At 35.0% G+C, this 23077-nt stretch overlaps 1 protein-coding gene across 17 annotated transcripts in view; it reads left to right on the plus strand.

Moving 5' to 3' along the window:
• The window catches only part of SEC31A (SEC31 homolog A, COPII coat complex component), a 74598-nt gene that overhangs the window by 19223 nt on the left and 32298 nt on the right, over window positions 1-23077 (plus strand). For 11 of the 17 annotated variants that reach the window (XM_036411770.2, XM_045571186.1, XM_036411780.2 and 8 more), the window contains 11 exons: window positions 1475-1617; window positions 7339-7438; window positions 10414-10575; window positions 10770-10922; window positions 13946-14173; window positions 14864-14938; window positions 16669-16707; window positions 17302-17379; window positions 20178-20253; window positions 20692-20870; window positions 22392-22518. In XM_036411770.2, coding sequence (XP_036267663.1) covers window positions 1475-1617; window positions 7339-7438; window positions 10414-10575; window positions 10770-10922; window positions 13946-14173; window positions 14864-14938; window positions 16669-16707; window positions 17302-17379; window positions 20178-20253; window positions 20692-20870; window positions 22392-22518 — 1360 coding nt within the window. The remainder of the gene's footprint in view (window positions 1-1474; window positions 1618-7338; window positions 7439-10413; window positions 10576-10769; window positions 10923-13945; window positions 14174-14863; window positions 14939-16668; window positions 16708-17301; window positions 17380-20177; window positions 20254-20691; window positions 20871-22391; window positions 22519-23077) is intronic. The other 6 variants (XM_036411836.2, XM_036411868.2, XM_036411878.2 and 3 more) reach the window with 3 other exon arrangements.

A 23077-nucleotide genomic window follows, 5' to 3' on the forward strand; every position in this document is an offset into this window, starting at 1 on the left:
ACTTCTGGCTTCATCTCTTCTATTAGGTACTGCTAAAATGAACTAATATTCTTCCACTTGCCCATTAAATGCTGCTATATAACACATTAAATTTTTGACCTTACAAATTTCTTAATATGATGTTATCATGTGCTGTAAGATAATTTAGATACCATTAGGGCCTTATTTTGTTAGTTATTAATCACATTATATGTTTGACATTTTCAAAAAACAACTTTGCGTAATCAGAGAATACATATAAAATTTTTTAACAACAAAAAGCTATTTAGAAGAGGGGTTTGTTTTTTCTTCAGGGGTTTGTTTTTTCCCCAACGAATCAGGAGTTTTAAAACAAGTTTAATTGAAATAAAGCATACAGTAAACATTTCAGTCATCTTCTGAAATACTTACTAGGATCCCCAAACTTTCAAGTAATTCTCAATAATTCTGTTAATTTATCCCCATGTGAAAATTTGGTAGTTGTTGCTTAGACATTCTGTCTTGATTTTTCTGATAAAATAGAAGGTGTGGATTTTTGTTATTAAAATACTAGAGGCCCAGTACATGAAATTCATGCACAGGTAGAGTCCCTAGGCCTGGCCAGTGATCAGGGCTGGTCAGGGCCTTCCTAAGTTCTGTGCTGCCTCCTGGTGGTCAGAGCAGATCATAGCAAGCTGGTCTCCCGATCGAACTCCGGAACAGACACTTTGCATATTAGCCTTTCATATATATATGTAGATTTTTTCCCTCTTTTTATTTTTCTGAAAGTGTTAAAATGTAAATCTGTATAAAATTCCCTTCTGACCTGGCCCAGAATGGCTCAGTGGTTGAGCATCAACCTAAGAACCGGGAGGTCAAGGTCTGATTTCTGGTCAGGACACATGTTTCAGGGCTTGATCCCCAGTGTGGGGGGTGCAGGATGCAGCAAATTAATGATTCTCTCTCATCATTGATATTTCTCTCTCTGAAATCAATAAAAACATATTTAAATAACCAACAAAACAAAACAAACTTCCTCCTAGTTACATTTTTGGCAGCAAAGCAGGTTCTGGCCCAGAGTGGCTTTATGTATCAAATAGTTGGATAAACTGAAAACATTTAAATTTTTTACTTTTAAGACTACTGTTCAACATTGTTTAATAAAATTTAATACTTTTTAGATCTTGGGAGGTCTGTTTACCTTGTTATTGAATTTATTAGGGTGACATTAGTTAATAAAATTATATAGGTTTCAAGTGTACAGTTGTATAATACATCATCTGTATGTTGTATTGTGTGTTCACCACCCCATAGCAAATCTTTTTTCCATCCCCATTTATCCCTCATATATCCTCTTCTTCCTCCCCCCAGATATTTTGTGTATTTTTTTTAAATAGACTAAGCCTGAGCTGATATTTTCTACTGTTTGTTTCAACAAAGGCATATTCCTTAAGTTCATTTTGGCTTTTCATAAAATAATATGATTGATAAAAATGTTAGCCTTAACTATCTGCAGATGCATTGCTCTGGGTTGGCGTGGCATCCTGAAGTTGCTACTCAAATGGTCCTTGCATCTGAAGATGATAGGTTACCAGTGGTCCAGGTGTGGGATCTTCGCTTTGCCTCCACTCCACTCCGTGTCCTGGAAAACCATGCCAGGTATCATGCTGCTCTTTCAACGAACATAATTGTTTATTTTTTAAGAACATGTTTACTTACTACTTTGATGTATCAGATAATTTTTATTAAACCAGAGAATCTACTTTGTCTCTATTTTTGTAAAAGTTAGTGTAAATAACTGGTTTGTTTTTATTTTAAGCAGTAGTTATCTAATTTTCTGTACCCCAGAGTGGTAGCTAAATCTTATCATAAGAACACAAAAATGTGTAGAGGATTTTTCCACTACTTATTTCAAGTAATAATTAATAGATCAAAATTCCAGTAGATCACAACACTTTGGGACAGCTCTTGACTTTATACAATTTGCTCTTCCTTAAGGCCATCATACTTATGAAGAGTCTTGCATAACATTCAATGCCAAGTTAAATTGAAAAGTTTATCTCTTTTTATTTTAATTTAAAAGGAAACACTTTTGAGTAAGTATGTGGTTCATTTTACTTTCAGGTATTTTGTTTTTTATTAACCCTCACCCAAAGATACTTTTCCATTGATTTTTAGGGAGAATGGAAGAGTGAGGGAAACACATTGATTGGTTGCCCCCTGCATGCGCCCCAACCAGGGCCTGGGCTGGGGAGGAGCCTGCAACCAAGGTACATGCCCTTGTCCAGAATTGAACCTGGGACCCTTTGGTCCACAGGCCAATGCTCTATCCATTGAGTCAAACCAGCTAGTTCTTGCTTTCAGCTTTAATAAATGTGTGGATGTGCTAAAAAGATTGAGAATTTTCTCGTGTTAGTTTATTTTTTAAAATACATTTTTTTAATTTTATTTATTTAATTTATGTATTTTAAATATATTTTATTGACTTTTTACAAAGAGGAAGGGTAAGGGATAGAGTTAGAAACATCAATGAGAGAGAAACATCGATCAGCTGCCTCTTGCACACCCCTACTGGGGATGTTCCCACAACCAAGTTACATGCCCTTGACTGGAATCGAACCTGGGACCTTTCAGTCCTTAAGCCGACGCTCTATCCACTGAGCCAAACCGGTTTCAGCCATTTTTTTTTTTTTTAATTTTATTGTTTTTGTACAGAGAGGAAGGGAGAGAGATAGAGAGCTAGAAACATCGATGAGAGAGAGTCATTGATCAGCTGCCTCTTGCACACCCCCTACTTGGAATATGCCCGCAACCAAGGTACATGCCCTTGACCGGAATCGAACCCGGGTCCCTTCAGTCCCCAAGTCGACGCTCTATCCATTGAGCCAAACTGGTATCGGCGGTTTTAGCCATTTTTATTTATTTTAGAGAGAAGATGGGAGAAGGAGAGAGATAGGAACATCAATAAGAGCACATGTGTCAAACACAAGGCCCGTGGGCCAAATCTGTCCCGCCAGGCCTTGCAATGTGGCCCGCACCGCGCTGTCATCACTGCACTCTGCTGCGTTTCCATCACAATGACAGTTTATGACTGTTCAGTAAACCATTCGGCCCGCAATTTAGGCTGGATTTTAGATTTTGGCCCCTTCTCTGATTGAGTTTGACACCCCGAAATAAGAGAAATATCAGTCAGCTGCCTCTTACATCCCCTCTCCCCCCCCACTGGGGATCAAGACCTTGGCATATGCCCTGACCGGGAATCAAACTGTCACCTCCTGGTTCATAGGTTGATGCTCAACCACTGAGCCACACCAGCTGGGCTCTCATGTTAGTTTTAGTAACATTAAATTTAATTAGTAATTTGGAAATTTCCGATCATTGATATTTAGGTAGCCAGGGAGTTTATGTGTATTTGTTCAGTGCAATCGGGGGCTTCCTTTCCCCTCCTGCCAGCCAGGCACTCTGCCGCTCTTCCTCTCTGCGTGCGCATCTTTGTGGCTCTGCTGATCCGTGAGCCTCTTTCCTTTTTTCTAGTTATAAATTTCCCATTCAGCCCGCTTTCCTCTGGTTTTGGTTGATGTTCGTTCCTTTAGTTGTTGTTTTGAAATTGTTGTGTGAGGTGGTAGTTTAGGTGCTTACCTAGGCTGCCATCTTGGTTTCTCTAATTTGTTCAATGTTTTCAAACAGAAACAAATCCCTTTTAATGTTACATAATTTTCTAAGTACTTTTGGGTGTTTTTTCTTCTTTCCTGTTTAGGGATATATGAACTAAAACTTTAAATCCCTTTTCCCCTTTTGTAGTGAATTTGCATACTAAGAAGTCTTAAAGTTTTTGCCTTCTCCTTGAGCTCCTTCCAAATGAGAAAAGAACCCCATCAAAATATAATCCTATTCAAATGTTATAATTCAGTTGGCATTTTATTAAAAAACTAAAAGCCCAGTGTACGAATTCATGCACAGGTGGGGTCCCTCGGCTTGGCTGGCAATCGGGTCTATTGGGGGGCCAGCTTGCTGGAGGAGGGACCACAGGAGGTTGACCAGCCAGCTACTCCCCCATCAGGGCCAATCGGGGTTCTGGCTGGCCATGGGAGGTTGGCTGGCTGTGGGAGTGCACTGATCACCAGTGGCAGCTCCTGCGTTGAGCATCTGCCTCCTGGTGGTTAGTGCACGTCATAGCAGCCGATCAATAGGTCATTTGACGGTGCAGTCGTTTGGTCACTTAGGCTTTTACACACACACACACACACTAGAGGCCTGGTGTATGAAATTTATGCATGGGGACAAGGGGATGTCCCTTGGCCTATCCTAGGGGTGTCAAACTCAATCAGAGAAGGGGCCAAAATCTAAAATCCAGCCTAAATCGCGGGCCCAATTGGTTTACTGAACAGTCATAAACTGTCATTGTGATGGAACGCAGCGGAGTGCAGTGATGACAGCGCGGTGCGGGCCACATTGCAAGGCCTGGCGGGCTGGATTTGGCTCATGGGCCTTGTGTTTGACACATGTGGCCTGTACCCTCTCCAATCTGGGACCCCTCAAGGGATGTCCAACTGCTGGTTTGGATATGTCCTGTGGGATTGGACCTAAACCGCAGTCAGAAATCCCTCTTGCAATCCAGAATCTCTGGTTTCTAACAGCTTGCCTACCTGCCTGCCTGATCGCCCCTACCTTGCCCCCCTGCTGGCCTGATTACCCCTCACTTGCTCCCCTGCTGGCTTGATTGATCCTCACTTGCTCCCCTGCTGGCCTGCTCGCTCCTACCTTGCCCCCCTGCTGGCCTGACCACCCCTAACTTGCTCTACAACCTGATCGCCCCAGTCTAAGCCACAGTCTGGCCTCCCTCTGCGGAGGGGGCACGTGGCGAATCGGGAAGGCACCACCCCCATTATCCAGCTGCTGCTGCCACTGCCAGCCTGAGTCTGGGCCCTTCGCAGCTGCTCCTTGGCCCTTTGCAGCTGCCCACGGCTGCCTTATCCTCAGTCCTCACAGCTTTTGCAGCTTCCTCCAGAAGGACTTCCGGAAGATCGTCCAGAAGGCATCTGCCCTAATTAGCATATTATCCTTTTATTGTATAGATGAATGGTTTTGAAAAGTTTTAATATTTTTCTCATGTAGATGTTTTTAAAAAAATTCATGTAACACATACTTACTGAACACATACTCTGTACCAACTATTGTGCTAGGATTTGGTAATATAATAAACAAAAATACATCCTCAGGGAGCTTACATTGTAGTGGGAAGACAACTAACACTTATATGACATGTAAAGTAGGCAAGCACTTTAAATATTAGCTTGATTAAACCTCATAACAAATCTATGGTATAAGTGCTATTAGCCCCTTTTACAGATTGGAAAATGAAGCTCAGCAGGTTTAAATTTGACCTGAATCACATAATTCAAATACTGACTTCGAGTCCAAACATTCTGATCTCACAGAACATGCTCTTTTTTAAAAATATTATTTTATCGATTTTAGAGAGAGGGAGAGAGAGAAACATCGATATGAGAAACATCAAATGGTTGCCTCCTGTATGCACCCTGACCAGGAATCGAACCCACAACATAGTTATGTGCCCTGACCTGGAATTGAACTGGCGACCTTTTGATGCACGGGATGATGCCCAACCAACTGAGCCACACCAGCCAGGGCATCAGAGTTCATACTCTTAACACTACATTATACTGACTTATTATAGGAATGGTCAGAATTTAGCAAAGCATAAATCCGTACCGGGTGCCAGGAGAAAATTAATCTAATTCTTATTTTTTTCTCTAATAAATGCAACAGTTTGGTTAGATGATTTTTGGGGTTATTTCCAATCTACCATTCTGTGATTTAAAAAAATTTTTTTAAACTTAAATGTTCTTTAAAATGTGACATTAAATACATGGATTTTTTAAAAAGGCATTCTTGACATGCCTTGAAATTCTTAACATGTCTGATTGAATTATAAAGGGGGAAAGCAGTTACAAAATACATTGAAATTTGAATATGAACTATATTATTTTAAAGTATTACATATAAATAAGTATTTTCAGTATGTATTTATATTGTAATCATATAGGAGAATGTTCTTATCCCAGGAGATAAGTGTAAGGATAAGATGTCATGATATTGGCAATTAACCTCAAATAATCAGAGAGAGAAAGACATTAAGTAAATGTGGCCACATCGGTGAATCTAGGTGTGAAGTATTAAGGTGTACATCACACTGTCCTTATAATTTTTATAAAGATTTTAACTTAAAAAAAATAAACTATTGAAAAAAAAAAGTCATAAACAATTTGGATCCTTTTCCTGAACCATACTTCCCTGATTCTGAGATGACTTAAATTGTAAGAAATATAAAATTAAAAACATCTTTTTTGGGAAAGAAATCACCTCATTGGCTTAGCTACTGAGATGTTTTCAGGAGAATTGAGGGATATTAATTTGTATGGTTTTTGTTTTGAGAAATATGCAGATATACTTCTAGTTTTTAGTATTTTTCTAGTATCTAATTTTTTTTAGTATCTGGTTATTTAAATTTTAGTTTCTAGTATTTTCTTCATGGTATGATAATGTTTACTTTCCTTCCATCTCTAAACAAAAAAGGCTTGAGTATAGAAAAGACAGACTTTTAGTAGTTTTACTTTTGTTATACTTAGGATAAAAATAAAATGTTATAACAAAAAAAATGTAGAATTAGATCTTTGGCATTTGGATCTCTAATACTTTTTATGAGACAAATTTTTAAATCTTTTAGTAAGAAATATTTCCTATGCTAGAACTTAGGAAACAAAAGCTAGAAAATGTAGACAAAAAGCTATAAAATGATAACAAAAGCTAGAAAAAGTAGACAAAAAGCTAGAAACAAAAGCTAGAAAATGTAGGCAAAAAGAAGAAAATGTGAAATAGTCATATTTCCTACCTACTTGTAAGTAAAACATTTTAGTGTGCATAATCTGTATTTATTTACATATATGTAACTTTGATGTGTAAATATTTAATGTGATTACATGTTATATGAATTTATGTGCATAGCCAACCTTTTTTCATTAATTATGAACATCATTTAATAGTAATAAATAGATTTCTACAACAGAATTTTTAACTACACATTTTCTCATCTAAAGATGATCTGTAATTTATTATTACACAGTTCATGTTGAGCATTTGTTTTTATTTTTTTGCTATTATTCTCTGTACATTGTATTACTAGTATATATCTTTGTGATAACCAAAGAGCATATGCATCACTAAATTGCTTTCCAGATAGATTATATGAAATTATATTTTTGTTAGCGGTGTGTAGCTTTAAAGCTTACACAGAAATAATTTGGAGATTTGGTTTTTTCAAGATTAAAAATTTTTTCATTTCTTTGTGTTTTTTATAAGGGGAATTTTGGCAATTGCTTGGAGCATGGCAGATCCTGAATTGTTACTGAGCTGTGGAAAAGATGCTAAAATTCTCTGCTCCAACCCAAACACAGGAGAGGTATGGGGAGGAAACATTTCATGGAATTATAGCTATCATAATATTTTATTTCAACCTGAATAAGAATTTTTTATATGGCTTCTTTTAATGTGTTATTATGATTAAGGGCATGTGAAAGTAGATGGAGGTATGTGTGAAATGTTAATCTATTGGAAATTTGTATCAGGAACATTTAGCTCACTTATGTCATCTGGGAAAATTAGTCATTGAAATAGTATATTTAAAACTATTGAGGGGAGCTCTGGGGGCAAAAAGAGGGACCTCTATAATAATCTCAACAATAAAGACTAATTTAAAAAAAAGAAACTAGTAATCATATCCTACCCCCTATTTACAATAATAGGTGTAAATAGACTCAGAAATACTTGGACTGACTGACTTAACATGAGGTTTCTGTAAATTAGTGCCTTCAAAGTAGGAGAGTTCAAGGATTGGGTCTTTTTCCTGTTCTACCATTCCTGAAGATTCTCTTTGACTTCTGGAAATCAGTAGAAATGGATTTTGATTCTTTTTTGTGAATTATACAGCAAGAATATAATACTTTGTAATATAAATTTATCATATGTTTTACCTATAGAAATTTAGATGTAGGACATATCTTATTAAATGTAAATACTGTATAAATATAATTTTATTTGCTTTATATATTAAAATTTTCTTTTTAACTATTATTTTTATTATTTCTAATAATTGAATGGTTTTCCTTTCTTTCAGTGTTGGACAAGAGACTGAAAATTTTAATTATAGCTTTTATAAACTTTTACTTTTTAAAAATTAAGATAGATTATTGCAAGTTTTTTTAGTTACCCGGATGGAATACTAATAAAAATAAAAAGTATCTTCAATAGTTTTTAATCTATAATCAAGTACTTCTGTTGCTTGATTTGTGATTAGTTTTCAGATGGAGTGATGTCTGTAATAATGTAGAAACATTAAAGTTAGGAGAGACAAGAGAAAAATTAAAATAGTAAGTTTCACCTTATCCTATATAATAAAAGAGAAACATATAAATTGACCATACCGCTACTATGCTCACTAGCCAATCAGGAGTGGGATGCAAATTAACCCAACAAAGATGGCTGGTTAATTTGCATACACAGACGCTGAGCGGAGAGCAGAGGGGGAGAGCCAGCAGAGAGTGGAGCGGCTCGGGGGAACTTGGCTCTCCAAGCTGCCAGACCAATAGCAGAGAGGGAGACCTGGCCGTTTGGAGGACTTGGCAGAGTGGGAGGCTGTGGGACGGAGACAGAGCAGGAAGGGAAAACCCAGAGTGCGGGGAACACCAGGAATTCTGGGAGTACCGTGTTTCCCCGAAAATAAGACACAGCGCATGGAAAAATAAGACATCCCCTGAAAATAACATGTGGCGCATCTTTGGGAGCAAAAATTAATATAAGACACTGTCTTATTTTTGGGGAAACAGGGTAGTAGTTCGTAGTTCTGGTGGCAGCCCCAGCACTGGAAGCCCAGATCATGGGGAGCACCAGGAATGTTGGAAATTGTAGTTCTGGTGGCAGATGGATTGCCTTGACACTAGAGCAAAGTGAGCCTGGAGCAAGTTACTGTTACGGTGGGGGACAGAGGGAAAGCAGAGGTAAGAGACATAAGTAAAATCAGAGTATCTGGGAAAAATTAAAGGGAAGATAACCTAAAAATGTCGCTATTATTCTATGAGCAACAAACCAAACTAGGTTGAGGTCTCAGACAATTTGCTCATATGATTGCAAAGACAGACAGAAATGCCCAGATTGCTGAGGGACTCCCCACCCTGTGCACGAATCTTTGTGCACCAGGCCCCTAGTATTATATAATTTGTACACCAAATAATAAAAATCTTGCTTTTTACACCGTGCCTTCCCAGTTGAGTTCAAAATTCATAGAAATTATTGTTCTAATTTTTTCAATTATGTAAATTGATAAAATGAAATTTTTACATATGATTAGTTTGTATACTTATCAGACTTTGAAGTGATAAACTTTTCATGCATTCTGAAACTAAAACAGTGTAGTAAATTTTTTTTAGTTAAAGGCAAATTAAAAATACACAGATCATTGAAATATGATAAAACTGAATCTTATCAATCAATTTAAGCATGAAAGACAAGTAGACTAAAATACCTTTTCACTTAATTTTGTTTTCTTATAAAATAAAACGTTTTAAATGTTACATAAGCCAAAGTAAAGCTAATTTTATTTTTTTCTTTTGAAAGATTCATAGTAGCCGAAACCAGTTTGGCTCAGTGAAAGATTCATAGTATACCTATTCTTTGTAGTAAAATACACATAGCACTTATCATTTTAGCCATTTTTAGGTATACAGTTCAGTTTACATTGTTGAACCACTATCACCACCATCCATATCCAGAACTTTTCATCTTCTCAGATTGATACTCTGTACCCTTTAAACAATAACTCCTCACTCCCTTTCTTAATGCCACAAAACCAATGCTCTTTGAAGAGCATCAATTACTATCACACTAATTTTGAGTTAGCAACAGTTATTGCATTGTAAAGGTTTTATATCAGACATTTTAAAAATAATTCAATATTCTTTTCCTTCTGAAAAACTGTTTATGCTGAATTCTGTTTTGATTTTACTGTAATAAGAATGATGTGTACTTGTTTTCTCGCTTTGACCGAAAGCCAAATTTGCAGTGAATTCTTCCTTCTCAATATTAATTTTTAAATTTTGGTCTTCAAATAGTCTAAAGATGCATCTACTAATATTTCAATAAAAACTTCAGTTTTTAAGATGTGCTTATTCCAAATCTGGTCGAAATTTTGAGTAGCATTCCTCTTTTATCATAACAGGCTATCATAATGAACTTCCTTCTACTTTAAAGAAATTCTTATACTTTTTTTTTTTTTTTTTAAAGACACTTTCTAAAACAATTATTTAAGCTGTACTTGTTGATCATATTAATTCAGGTGTTTTGGCTGTAAAGTGACTATACCATTTTCTGAGTTTTGTCTAGGTCTTATATGAACTACCCACCAACACACAGTGGTGCTTTGATATTCAGTGGTGTCCCAGAAATCCTGCTGTCTTGTCAGCTGCTTCCTTTGATGGGCGTATCAGTGTGTACTCTATCATGGGAGGGAGTACAGATGGTTTGAGGCAGAAACAAGCTGACAAGGTAATAGGAAATGTTGAAGTTTTTTATCATCTTATTGTGTAATTAGTTTTAAAATGATGTTACTGGTAAACAATACTGATTAATTGGATAACTGTAATAAAAGAATTCTTGGATATAACTTGAAAACATGTACAAGTTAGAAATACTCACATTATTATTATTATTAATTTAATTTTTTTTTTTTTTTTTTTTAGCTTTCATCATCTTTTGGAAATCTTGATCCCTTTGGCACAGGACAGCCCCTTCCTCCATTACAAATTCCTCAGCAGGCTGCTCAGCATAGTATAGTGTTGCCTTTGAAGAAGCCACCCAAATGGATCCGAAGGCCTATTGGTGCTTCCTTTTCAGTAGGTGGATTTGTTTTTTTGGTCTATAATCACAAAGGACTTATCATAGAAAAGTGTTATTGTGGAATCACTCTGCTGGAAGAAGATTGAGTTTGAAATGTGTCTGTGACTTTTTTCTTCATTTAAAATGGCTTCTCGGGAAAAGTAGGATCTACTCCTTTTTCTTTCCTTTTCTTTTCTCTTCTTCCTTTTTTCTTTTTAAGATTTTTATTGATTTTAGAGGGGATGGGAGAGGGAGTGAGAGATAAAAACAACATTGATGAAAGAATCATTGATAACTGCCTCCTGCATGCCCCCTGCTGGGGATTGAACCAGCAACCTGGCCATGAGTCCTGACTGATAAACTATGAGCTCTTGGTTCGTAGGTCCATGCTCAACTACTGAGCCAAATTGCTTAGGGCTATTTTGACCATTTAAAAACATAACAGTGGCATTAACCACATTCACATTGTTGTACAACAACAATCTATCTCTTCCTTCACCTTTTTAAACTTGTCTTCTTTCTATATCTCCTCTTTCATTCCTTTTGTGGGTTTTTTTTTTAGGAGATTTTTTGTAGGAGGTTGTGTTCTTTCTTCTCTTCTTCTCTTGGAGCTTAGTGGAGAGAGAGAGAGAGAGAGAGAGAGAGAGAGGGAGGGAGGGAGGGAGGGAGGGAGGGAGAGAGAGAGAGAGAGAGAGAGAGGGAGAGAGGGAGAGAGGGGGAGAGAGAGAGAGAGAGAGGGAGAGAGAGAGAGGGAGAGAGGGAGAGAGAGAGAAAGGGAGGGAGACACTTGTTGTTCACTTATTGATGCATTCATTCTTTAATTCTTGTATGTGCCCTGACTAGGGATCGACTCCAGGTGTATCAAGATGATGCTCTAAACAACTGATCTACCCAGCCAGGGCTATACTTTCTATTTTTAACCTTTCCAAATTTTTTTTTTCAGATTTTATAAATTATATTACTAAGATTTAAAAAAATATTTTTATTATCTTCAGTAGTGATATTTAAGTTTTCTGTATTTGTTTTTGGATGATTTAAAAAGCTGATGGCTAGCAAAGAGCATTTATATTCTTATAATGTAGCATTATAATGATAATACATAGAACCAATTAAATAAATAAACCTAATTGTCCTGTTAAATTCAGTTTAGGTCTTGTTTTAGGGTGCAGTTTCCTCAAACTTCCCTAAAATTTGAGAAAACCCAGTGCTTCTTGGCCTTCTGTGAAGTTCCATATCATGGTCTTATCTGTGCTTATATCTATTTTTATTTTCATATTACCGTATTTTTCGGACCATAAGACGCACTTTTTTCCCTCCAGAAGTGGGGGGGAAAAGTCCCTGCGTCTTATGGTCCAAATATAGCCTACACATATACTTTAAAAAAAAAAGTTTTTTTACTTGCCCGGCTCTGTGTGGTCTCTGTGTGCTTGCCCGGCTCTAAAATGGTTCTAAATGCTGCTGTTTACTTTACAGGGTTGATTACATGTGTTTATGACTGTGATGTTGGGTTTTAATGCATATAAAATATTTTAGGACACTATTTGTTTCAGAATCTTTTTTTCTTCATTTCCCTTCTCTAAAAACTGGTGCGTCTTATGGTCCGGAGCGTCTTATGGTCCGAAAAATACGGTAGTTTCTTAAGGATAGTGGCTTATGTTTTATGTCTTGGTATTTCCTATTATGCCTGACATAACAAACACTTTTAATATATTACATATTTAATAAGATAAGTTGTGTAGTCCTGGCTGGTGTGGCTCAGTTCTCTGGAGCATCATCTGTATACCAAATAGTGGCGGGTTCCATTCCCTGTCAGGGTACATATCCAGGTTTCTGTTCGATCCCTGGTTGGGCTGCATGTGGGAGGCAGCCAGTCAATGTTTTTCTCTCACATTAACTACTCCCGTTATATTCTCTTTATTTTTCTCTCTCTCTAAAATAAATAAAATATTTTTTAAAAGAAAAGATTAGTTGGTGTAAAGATCATAATCCTTGTATAAAAATTACTGAGTATAAAGAACCAAATTTGTTCCTGTATTTTCTTCTTTACCTACGTTTATTTTTTATGAATACGTTAACTAGATATTAACTATCTACTTGCTATATACAAGGCAGATATTGGGTAATTTAGGTAATTAAAGAATACAGTAGACACAGAGCCTTCCTTGTAAATATAGAGAAGACACAACTTTGCATTTATCCTCCTAGGTTTTTTGGCCTGGCTTAAGAATTAAATTGACATAGGATAGAATAAAAGAAAAGCATACTGATTTTTACGTGTGCATAGAAGTTCCATAGGAAAATGAAGACTCAAAAAAGTGGCAAAGCTTGAGTACTTATATACTGGGTTGAATAGATGGCAGTTGTAAAAAAGTAAAAATATAGAAAGAGACTAAAGGGAAATAACTTATTTAACAACTATTTGTACAGATTTCTCTCAGCCTTAATTTTCATCTCTGGTTTTAAGAATGTTTCTTTACTCTTAGTATAGGGAGAGCAGTTCTCATATGGGAGTTTCATCTTCTACTTTCAGAAAAGGTCCGAGTGCCTTGTTCCTGCTCGTTTTCAAGTAGTCATTAGCTTAAATTTATCATTATGTCAAATGGAATATTTTACAAGAGTGGTCTATTCTGCCATCCTCTAAAACTTTAGAACAGCATCTGAGGCAAATACATATAACTAATAGTTGAATCAAAAGAGATATATAATAGGCTGAAGACATCTGGGATTGAAGAAGTGACATTGCTTGGATCTTGAAGGAAAGTAACATTGAGCACGTGGAAGTTAATAAAATCAAGTAGGTGAGAAACTGTGGGGCACAGTAAGTAGTCATTTTTATCTAGAAGGTGGGTTTTGTGAAGAGGAATAATAATTGAAGACAGAGTCAAATTTATGGGTATGGAAGAGTGTGTCAACTAACTTTATCCAAAGGAATATGTATGCATTTATTTAGGTCACAGTTCTGTTAGCATGTTTATAATACCATGTTTTCTGGCCACATCTTTGTGATTCAAACTGATTTTGTTTATTTTCTCTTTTATAGTTTGGAGGCAAACTGGTTACCTTTGAGAATGTCAAAGTACAGTCTCAGCAGGGAGCTGAGCTGCAGCCGCACGTGTTCATTAGTCAGGTTGTAACTGAAAAGGAATTCCTCAGCCGATCAGACCAACTTCAGCAAGTTGTGCAATCACAAGGCTTTGTCAATTATTGTCAGAAAAAAATTGATGCTTCTCAGTCGGATTTTGAAAAAAATGTGTGGTCCTTTTTGAAGGTAAAGTTGGAATTAAAACAATCTTATTTCATTACTTGCAAATTTAACTACTCCCATTATATTCTAAATCTGTCTTCCTATTAAAGAAACAATTAGAAGAATGTGATGAAATTAAGGAATCCTTATGAAGAGGACATGACCTAACTTTTTATGTCAAGAGTTCTTCCTTCTCTTTTTCCCCTTCTCTTTTTTGAAAGGCCTAATATGAAGTACTTTTTTTAATAAGTAAAAAACAATATAATAGATGAACATAAGTGAGAAAGACGTAATATTCATGAAACCTGTTTTAAAATTAGAACATAGAACTTAGTGTACTAAAAAACATAAGTATAATAAAGAAAAAACATTTATTTTTTGTGATCCAGTTAAGGAAAATAGGAAAAGACAGAAGAGATATAGGGGAGAGAGGTTGGAGGAATTTCTCATCCTTTTTACTGAGTTGCATTTATGACAGTAGAATAACAGATATAATTTTCTGGTTGATCATTTACCTCCACTGGAATGTCTATTCTTGGTAATGAATTTTCCAAAGAAAAGAGATCTTGAATCAAGATGTTAAATTCTAAAATTATAATTTATCTTTATATTTTTAATAATTCATGAAATTTAATAATAATGAAACTTGATCAATTAATTAAAAATTAGGCCTTTATAAGCAGTCTTTGTTTCAAGTATATGTCTTTTTTAAAGGTAAACTTTGAAGATGATTCTCGTGGAAAATACCTTCAACTTCTAGGATACAGTAAAGAAGACCTAGGAAAAAAGGTAAACTTCTGGAAAAGTGAAAAGTTTGTTCTTACACAAGTAAAATATTTATGTAGAATGGGTTTTTAAAAAATAAAGTTCTAGATTGGACAGTGTAGCCCCCGGGGGTACATGTGAGAGGCAGCCCACTGATGATGCTCTTTCATTGATGTTTCTATTACTCTGTCCTTCTCCCTTTCTCTCTTTCTAAAAATCAGTAAAAGCATTAAAAATAACGTTCTGCACAGACAATCTCATTCAATAAACATTTATAAGAATTTGTTTTTGCTTGCCTAAGTTTTGCGTACTATTGTTAAATGTGGAATTCCACACTATACCTGGATTTTGAAGCTACCAGAACCACCTGCAATTTAAAGAGCTGTGTCAGGAAGGATTGGGCTTTGAATGATAAGAGGTGTGAACCGCCCGCTGGTTTGGCTCAGTGGATAGAACTTCAACCTGTGGGCTGAAGGGTCCCAGGTTTGATTCTGGTCAAGGGCACATGCCCAGGGTACAGGCTCTATCCCCCTGGGGGCATGCAGGAGGCAGCCGATCAATGATCGTCATCATTGATGTTTCCATCTCTCTCCCCCTCTCCCTTCCTCTCTGAAGTCAATAAAAGATATTTTTTAAAGAGGCTGTGAACCTCAAGCACTGGAAATAACACAGATTTTTAGGAGGGTGTGTAACAGGTGACTTGGAGGGAGGGGGAGAGAGGGAAATCGTTAGAGATCTCCCCACATTCACTACAATTGAAGTGGTGAAAAATAGGGTACTATTTCAAGCTATCACAATTTTCCACTCTAATTGTTCATGCCTTTAGCCCACAATTTCCAAACTGTGTGTTGAGTTGTTTCAGCTAACAAGCAATAAGTAAATATTCTAGGACAAGGGTGATTTATTGCACTCAAACTGAATAAACAAAAAGTCCAAGAGATTTGCTTAATACTTTAATTTTTTGAAGATTACCTTTTAAAAAGGAAGTTGTATTCCAGTTTTACAGTTTTCTTCTCTAAGAGTGGCTTAATTATTATTCCACAATGTTGGCATGAACAGGAGTAGAATCACTCTGACTTTGGAAACCTTGAAGGACATATTATAGATTCTTTGTGTAATTTATATTAACCTTTGTCATTCTTTGAAAATGATTAAAGTTTTCTGTAGCATTGCAGGGTTGTCACATACGTGGTACAGGTTGGATACTGCATGCTAGGGGGTCACATCACAGCCTCACTGGCTTTGTGTCTTTGATCAGTCCTTTAGATTTTTTATATTAATTTTATTATTAGTCTACTCTTCTTCATGCTTTAACTTCTTTAGGTTTTTAAGATATTGATATGAAAATGTTACTGCACACCAGATAGCAAAAACTAAGGAAATAGAATGTGATTGTCAAAATACTGCTTATAGCAGTTCTTTCCAGAGTGAGTACCTGAAGAAATACTTTTAAAAATATTTTAAAAAGTTAGAGTTATTTTATTTAAAACAAAGTAGAAGAAAAGAAAACATGCTTATTTTGAAGTTAGCTTTGTCATTGAGTGAGGTGATGCGTGAGCAGTGGAACTCCTTGTGATTAAAACTAGAACCATTGAGAATCGGTTCTGCAGAATTTTATTCTTTTTTTACACATGCTGTTCCTGAACTGAACTTTTGTGGATTTTTTCCAATGAGAATGGAGTAAAAGGTGAACGTTTGCTATGTACCTTAAAATAGAATTCCATTTAGTAGGTGAGTTGTTGTTTTTATTTCAGATTGCTTTGGCCTTGAACAAAGTGGATGGACCCAATGTGGTAAGAAGGCCTTTAAAAATAGCTACCTTCTAAAATGTTGGTCTAGGACATGACAAAGAAGGAAATGTAATTTTAGAAATTTGTCTGTTTTATTGCTTTATGTTGTGAAAATAAATGCTGATTGTAGATATTTTAATAAGTGAATAAATTCTCATGTTAACATAATGTAAATTTAGCTGGTAGAGCATTTCTTATTTAGCTGGTAGAGCAATCCTTATTTACTAGTAGGTGGTAGAGCATTCCTTATTTACTAGTAGCTGGTAGAACATTACTTATTTATCTGGTAGATCATTCCTTGCTCTTGACAGTATAAATTTCACAAAAGAGGAAAAACAAAATGACTACTCACATACTTAAGGTTAAGTTCTTTGATGCTGAGGGGGCATTTAGTAGGAAAGAAAGGGAAGGTCTCAGCTGTAATGGCTTTTTGCTTTTCCTCTAATGGTGTTTCTCAAATAAATTTACTTAGAATTGTTTCTTATGATTAAACTAGCTCTGAATGTTGTTTATTGGGTCGTTTGTCTTCCTTGTTCACTAATAACCTTTTAATGCTACATTCTTCAACTTCCTCTGCAATTGTTTTGTGTACTTAAGGCTCTTAAAGACTCTGACCAAGTAGCACAGAGTGATGGGGAGGAGAGCCCCGCTGCTGAAGAGCAGCTCTTGGGAGAGGTACTTATTATTTTTTTCATTTTTAGTTACATTGGAAAAATATGTGCTATTTGTTTATCTCACATTTAAATATGGACATTTTTATTAACTACTTTTTCCAAAGAAAAATGGAATAAATTGTTTCCTTAGAAATGTTTAAGGTAGGAGTCTGTTTACTAATTTGAAGGAAGTATCATCTTTAAAATCATTAGTTCTCTGACCTGGTTTCTGAATTATATGGTTCAAAATGAACAGTTGATGTGAGGTTGACTTAATTTGGTCATGTGGATATGATGTCAACCTGAGAAGATATTTTATTCAGAAAATTTCAGAGCATTGTATGTAAAGTTGATGTTTTTTCTTGGCATATTAATATTTAGGACCCACTCCAGTGACATAAACTTCTGAATTAGTCTCTTGAACTTTGAGTTCAAGTAAAGAGTATTTCATTAAATAAACTGTCATGATTTACTGTAAATGTATTCTGGATTGTAGGTGACAATTTTTACAGTAGTTTAAAAGAGTCCTTGAACACAAGAGTTGTACCATTAATTTTTTTCCTTTTAATTTTTTGTTTTTTTAAACTAATAAATAATGCTATAATTACTTTTAAATTATATTTCATCGTGGATCACTAACAAGTTCTTTTTTCTCATCTTTGACTTTTTCATTGTTTCTTGTATAAGGGGCTATCCTGACTATGGAATGTTTCTTACTAACTTTTACTGAGTTATAAACGTAATTCATCAATAAATTTAAACTACTACAATATGATTATAAAAAACATTTTTCTTAGAAGTAATAGCATTTATTTAACTTGAGAATAAAGGATCATGGTTAAAATCTTACAAAAATTTTGAACTAATTTTGGGAATACCTCGACAAAATTGTAGGGTACATTAAAGAAATGTTCTTCCATTTATATATAACTAGATTAACTATCTATTATTACATAGAAGATCATTTGGAGATATACTCATGAATTAATAGGTGAGAATAATACTATGCATTTAATAAAACAGTAGTCACCAGTGTATATTTTTGAGAGTATTTGAAAAATTTGTAGAAAGATAAAATCTTCCCTTTTATTTTGATGATGCTATTTATCAAACATAGTAGATTACACATTGAAGATACTCAACATGTAATAAATGGTACATTTTTTGTCTTATATATATTTCAGAAGTTCATAAATAAAGGTTTAAGAATTTTTTTAGAATTTTTTTGAAAGATTGTGAGTTAAAATAAAAAAATACTGTTTTGGTGTGTTTGTTAGTGAACATAATCAGATCAATATCTGATTTATTTCTTAATGTGAATAATAAGTTCTGATTATTTTATTTGAGTTGAAATGTTTCTCTTTAATTGGGCAAAGAATTAAGGTTATAGTTATTCCCCTATAATAGTCCATATTAACTAATTAAGCATTATTTACATATGCTGTGCTCTGCACTAAAATTACCCAATCCAAAAATGTCCCTGACTTTGAATATTAGGTGCTTTTACATTCAGTTGTACAGATCTGACAAGCACAGAAGATATGTCTTCTATCTCATCTGTGCTTTTCTTTAATATATTCTGTCATCTCTGATATATTTTATTTTTTTGTCTTCTATTGAATTTTTATATATAGAAGAGAAGGCATTTAAACTTTGTGCTCACCCCGCTCTCCAGTCCTGCCAAAGCCCTAGCTGGTTTGGCTCAGTGGTTTGAGTGTTGGCCTGCAGTCTGAAGGGTCCCAGATTCATTTCAGGTCAAGGGCACATGCCTTTGTTACAGGCTTGATCCTCAGTGTGGGGCGTGCAGAAGGCAGCTGATCCATGACTTTCTGTCATCATTAATGTTTCTGTCTCTCCCTTTCCCTCTCCCTCTCTGAAATTAATAAAAATATATTTAAAAATAAAAAAGTATTTGCCAGCAATATGCCTCCATTATATACTTTTCTCCTAAAGAAAAAATTTTTGAATTTATATTTACTCAGTCTTACACATATCTCAGAAGTTTATAGCAGTGTATATATTTTTACCAGACTAATATGTTCTGGGAATGACTAATTGAAGAGAACGCAAAATCTATTCATAATCTGTTTATATTGCATTTATGTAAGGACAGCAGAGGATTTTTTCCCCCATGACTTATTCAATAAAAACAAAAAGACCCTATAGCTAAAACTAGTAGACAGAAAATTTTAGATGTGTAGAAGCAGGTTTATTTTGAAATCTAAGTTAGTCTGATTAAAAACATTATTTTGTAGCCAAAACCGGTTTGGCTCAGTGGATAGAGCGTTGGTCTGCGGACCGAAAGGTCCCAGGTTCGATTCCGGCAAGGGCATGTACCTTGGTTGCGGGTACATCTCCAGTAGGGGGTGTGCAGGAGGCACCTGGTCTATGTTTCTCTCTCAACGATGTTTCTAGCTCTCTATCCCTCTCCCTTCCTCTCTATAAAAAAAAAAAATCAATAAAATATATTTTAAAAAAACAAACACGTTATTTTGTATATTTTAAGCTATTCTTTGCCAAGGCACCTAAGAAAACAAAAACTCAGCTTCAGTTACTTTTGAGCTACCAACAATGGATCTGTATACTTCAGTTTATTTAACATTACTTCTGATGATCTTGGGTTTTTATTTGTGATTGTACAATAGTAGTTAATTCATAGGAAAGTCATAGATATTAAGTGTATACTTGGATCTGAGTACTTTTCTTAAATAACTTGGCATGTCATCCAATCAGTAGGTGAATAATCGTATAAATTTTGTTTTGCCGGAAAATTGTTTTACAATTTCATTCTCGTAAATTGCTGCCCTTTTATCTCTTTAGCACATTAAAGAGGAAAAACAAGAATCTGAATTTCTACCTTCAGTTGGAGGACCATTTAACATCTCCATCAGTGGGGGTAAGTACCATTGGTTTTAACTTCTGATTTTTTTTTTTTTAACCATTTGAAAGCAAATAGTTCCTAAGCTTAAGTTAGAAATGTTTTGTCGCAGGTGATGGAGGGTTGAAAAAAAGAACCCAGGTATCATTTATATGTGTAATTATGCCTTAGAAATGGTAGCATGTTCTTGACACCTATGTGATAGAAACTATAGAATGATATTTATTACTCCAGGTTAGGAAATCTGGAAAATGTGTTATCTTAACTGATTTAACTTACATGCTCTTGGTATATTTCCATAGATCACAACCACTTGTGTTAGAAATTACCAGTAATATTCAGAAATTAGCATTTTTTTCTTTTGTGTGTGTGTGCATGTAGAGGTTGTTACGTGTAGTATTTTTCCTTGTAACAAAGATATTTATTTAATTTGGATGTTTTATTTCTTTATTGCAGATATTGATGGTTTAATTACTCAGGCTTTGCTGACTGGTAACTTTGAGAGTGCTGTTGACCTTTGTTTACATGATAACCGCATGGCTGATGCCATAATATTGGCGATAGCAGGTGGACAAGAACTCTTGGCTCGAACCCAGAAAAAATACTTTGCAAAATCCCAAAGCAAAATTACCAGGGTATGTTATTTTAAAAATATATAAACAGTAACTTTTATCTGATTATAAAAGCAATAGACTCTTATATAGATCATCAATTTTCAACCTTTTTCATCTCATGGCACACATAAACTACTAAAATTCTGTGCACACCAAAAAAGATATTTTTTGCTGCTCTGACCCAAAAGGGTATAATTTTGATTCACTCACACCAGAAGGCTATTGTTGTTTTGGCTGTGGTCCTTTTTTATTTAACAGTCTAAGGGAAAAGAAGTCAATGCCCCTGAATAGTCAGGTATTGCATGTTTTAAAAATTCTTGTGGCACATTCATATACCTGCCATGCTATACCAGTTGAAAATTGCTATTATAGATAATTGAAATGCAGAAAACAGTAAAAAACAAAAGTCCCTTCCATAATTTATGGACCCAGGAATAGTTATTGTTGATAGTCTGGTGTATTTTTTTTTTTGTTCTTTGCATATATAATTTTTAAAATGAGTAATACTTTTCATATTTTTTATTGTATAAAATTTTCAAAAGAAACATAGCAGATTTTAAATACAAAAATTTAGCACCTTCTAATTCTCCCATCAGATTCATTCCTCTTAATCTCAATTTGGTTGCAGTTTTTTATACGTCTTCCTATATATTTTAGAACTAAAAAAAAACAACAAAAAAAACAGAATCAGGATCATATATGTATATTTATGTGTTGTTTTGCTTATAGATATTGTCACTTACATTGTAAACATTTTCTCATATCATTAAAGATTCTTAAAAAAAATTTAATTGTTCTATAATATTCTATAGCAGTGATATATGATTTCCCTTATTTTGGGAATGTTTAGGTAGTTTATAACATTTTCCTAATATAGATAAGTTAGTGATAAATATCCTTGTTATGCCTATAATCTATAAGGATTTCTAATTATTTAATGAAGCTATATGTAGTCCTAGCAAAGGAATTTCTGGTGCAGAGGGTCTAAACATTTTTAAGCCTCTGTTAATGTTACTAAATTTCTTTTAATAAAAGTTGTCCTTTAAAGGTTGCCATCCATCTCCTCAGCCTTGTCTCAGGTCACTTTCTCCCCTTTTATCTTTCAGCCACACTGGCTACCTTTCAGTTCCTCATATTCTCCACGTGCCTTTCTCTCTCAGGACTTTGCACCTAGTGTTCCCTTGGCCCTAAGTGTTGTTTTCCTACTTGATGAAGTTAATTCAAATGTCCATATGCTCAGAAAGTTTTTCTTGATCCATTAGACCAGATCATGTCTTCCTGCCTGTTAAATGTTTGGATAACACTCTATACTTTTCTTCTCAGAATTTAATCCAGTATGTTTGTATGATTTTTTTTAGAAGAAAAATAGTACTATATTCTATGTCAGTTGGTTCAAGGATATATTTTCCTTTGCTGCTGCTTTATTTAACATGAAATACTATACATAATAATAGTTTTTGAAAGGTATGATTGGTTACTCAGAGCTAATTGTTACTAATATACCAAATGTTTTTAATTTTCCCCTTGTTTTCCTTTTCCAAGCTAATTACTGCAGTGGTGATGAAGAACTGGAAAGAAATTGTTGAGTCTTGTGACCTTAAGAATTGGAGAGAGGCTTTAGCTGCAGTATTGACTTACGCTAAACCTGATGAGTTTTCAGCCCTTTGTGGTAAGAAAGTGAGCTTTATATTGTATTTATGGCATGGTTTATTATAAATAAAATTGACAAATGTTATTAGAAATTTTTATAAACCTACCAGTCACAGTGAGAAAACAGTTCTGCTCAAGTCAGTTTGGCTCAGGGGATAGAGCATTGATTGGCCTGTGGATTGAAGGGTCCTGGGTTCGATTCCGGTCAGGGGCATATGCTGGGGTTGTGGGCTTGATCTCCGGGGTGGGTGTGATTTAACATCCAAGTTAAATCAATGAAAATATATTTTAAAAAAGAAAGAAAAGAAAAAAAGGAGTTCTTATTTGAATGTTTCAGAATTGTTAGCTATATTACATTTCCATATTTAATCGTTTTTAAAAAATATATTTTTATTTATTTCAGAGAGGGAGAGGGAGAGAGAGATAGAAACATCAATGATTTGAGAAAAATCATTGATTGGCTGCCTCCTGCACACCCCACAATGGGGATTGAGCTCCCAACCTGGGTATGTGCCCCGACCAGGAATCCAACTGTGACTTCCTGGTTCATTGGTCGATTCTCAACCACTGGGCCACAC

The sequence above is a fragment of the Pipistrellus kuhlii genome, unplaced genomic scaffold (assembly GCF_014108245.1).
Source record: "Pipistrellus kuhlii isolate mPipKuh1 unplaced genomic scaffold, mPipKuh1.p scaffold_m20_p_1, whole genome shotgun sequence".
NCBI classification, from domain to species: domain Eukaryota; kingdom Metazoa; phylum Chordata; class Mammalia; order Chiroptera; family Vespertilionidae; genus Pipistrellus; species Pipistrellus kuhlii.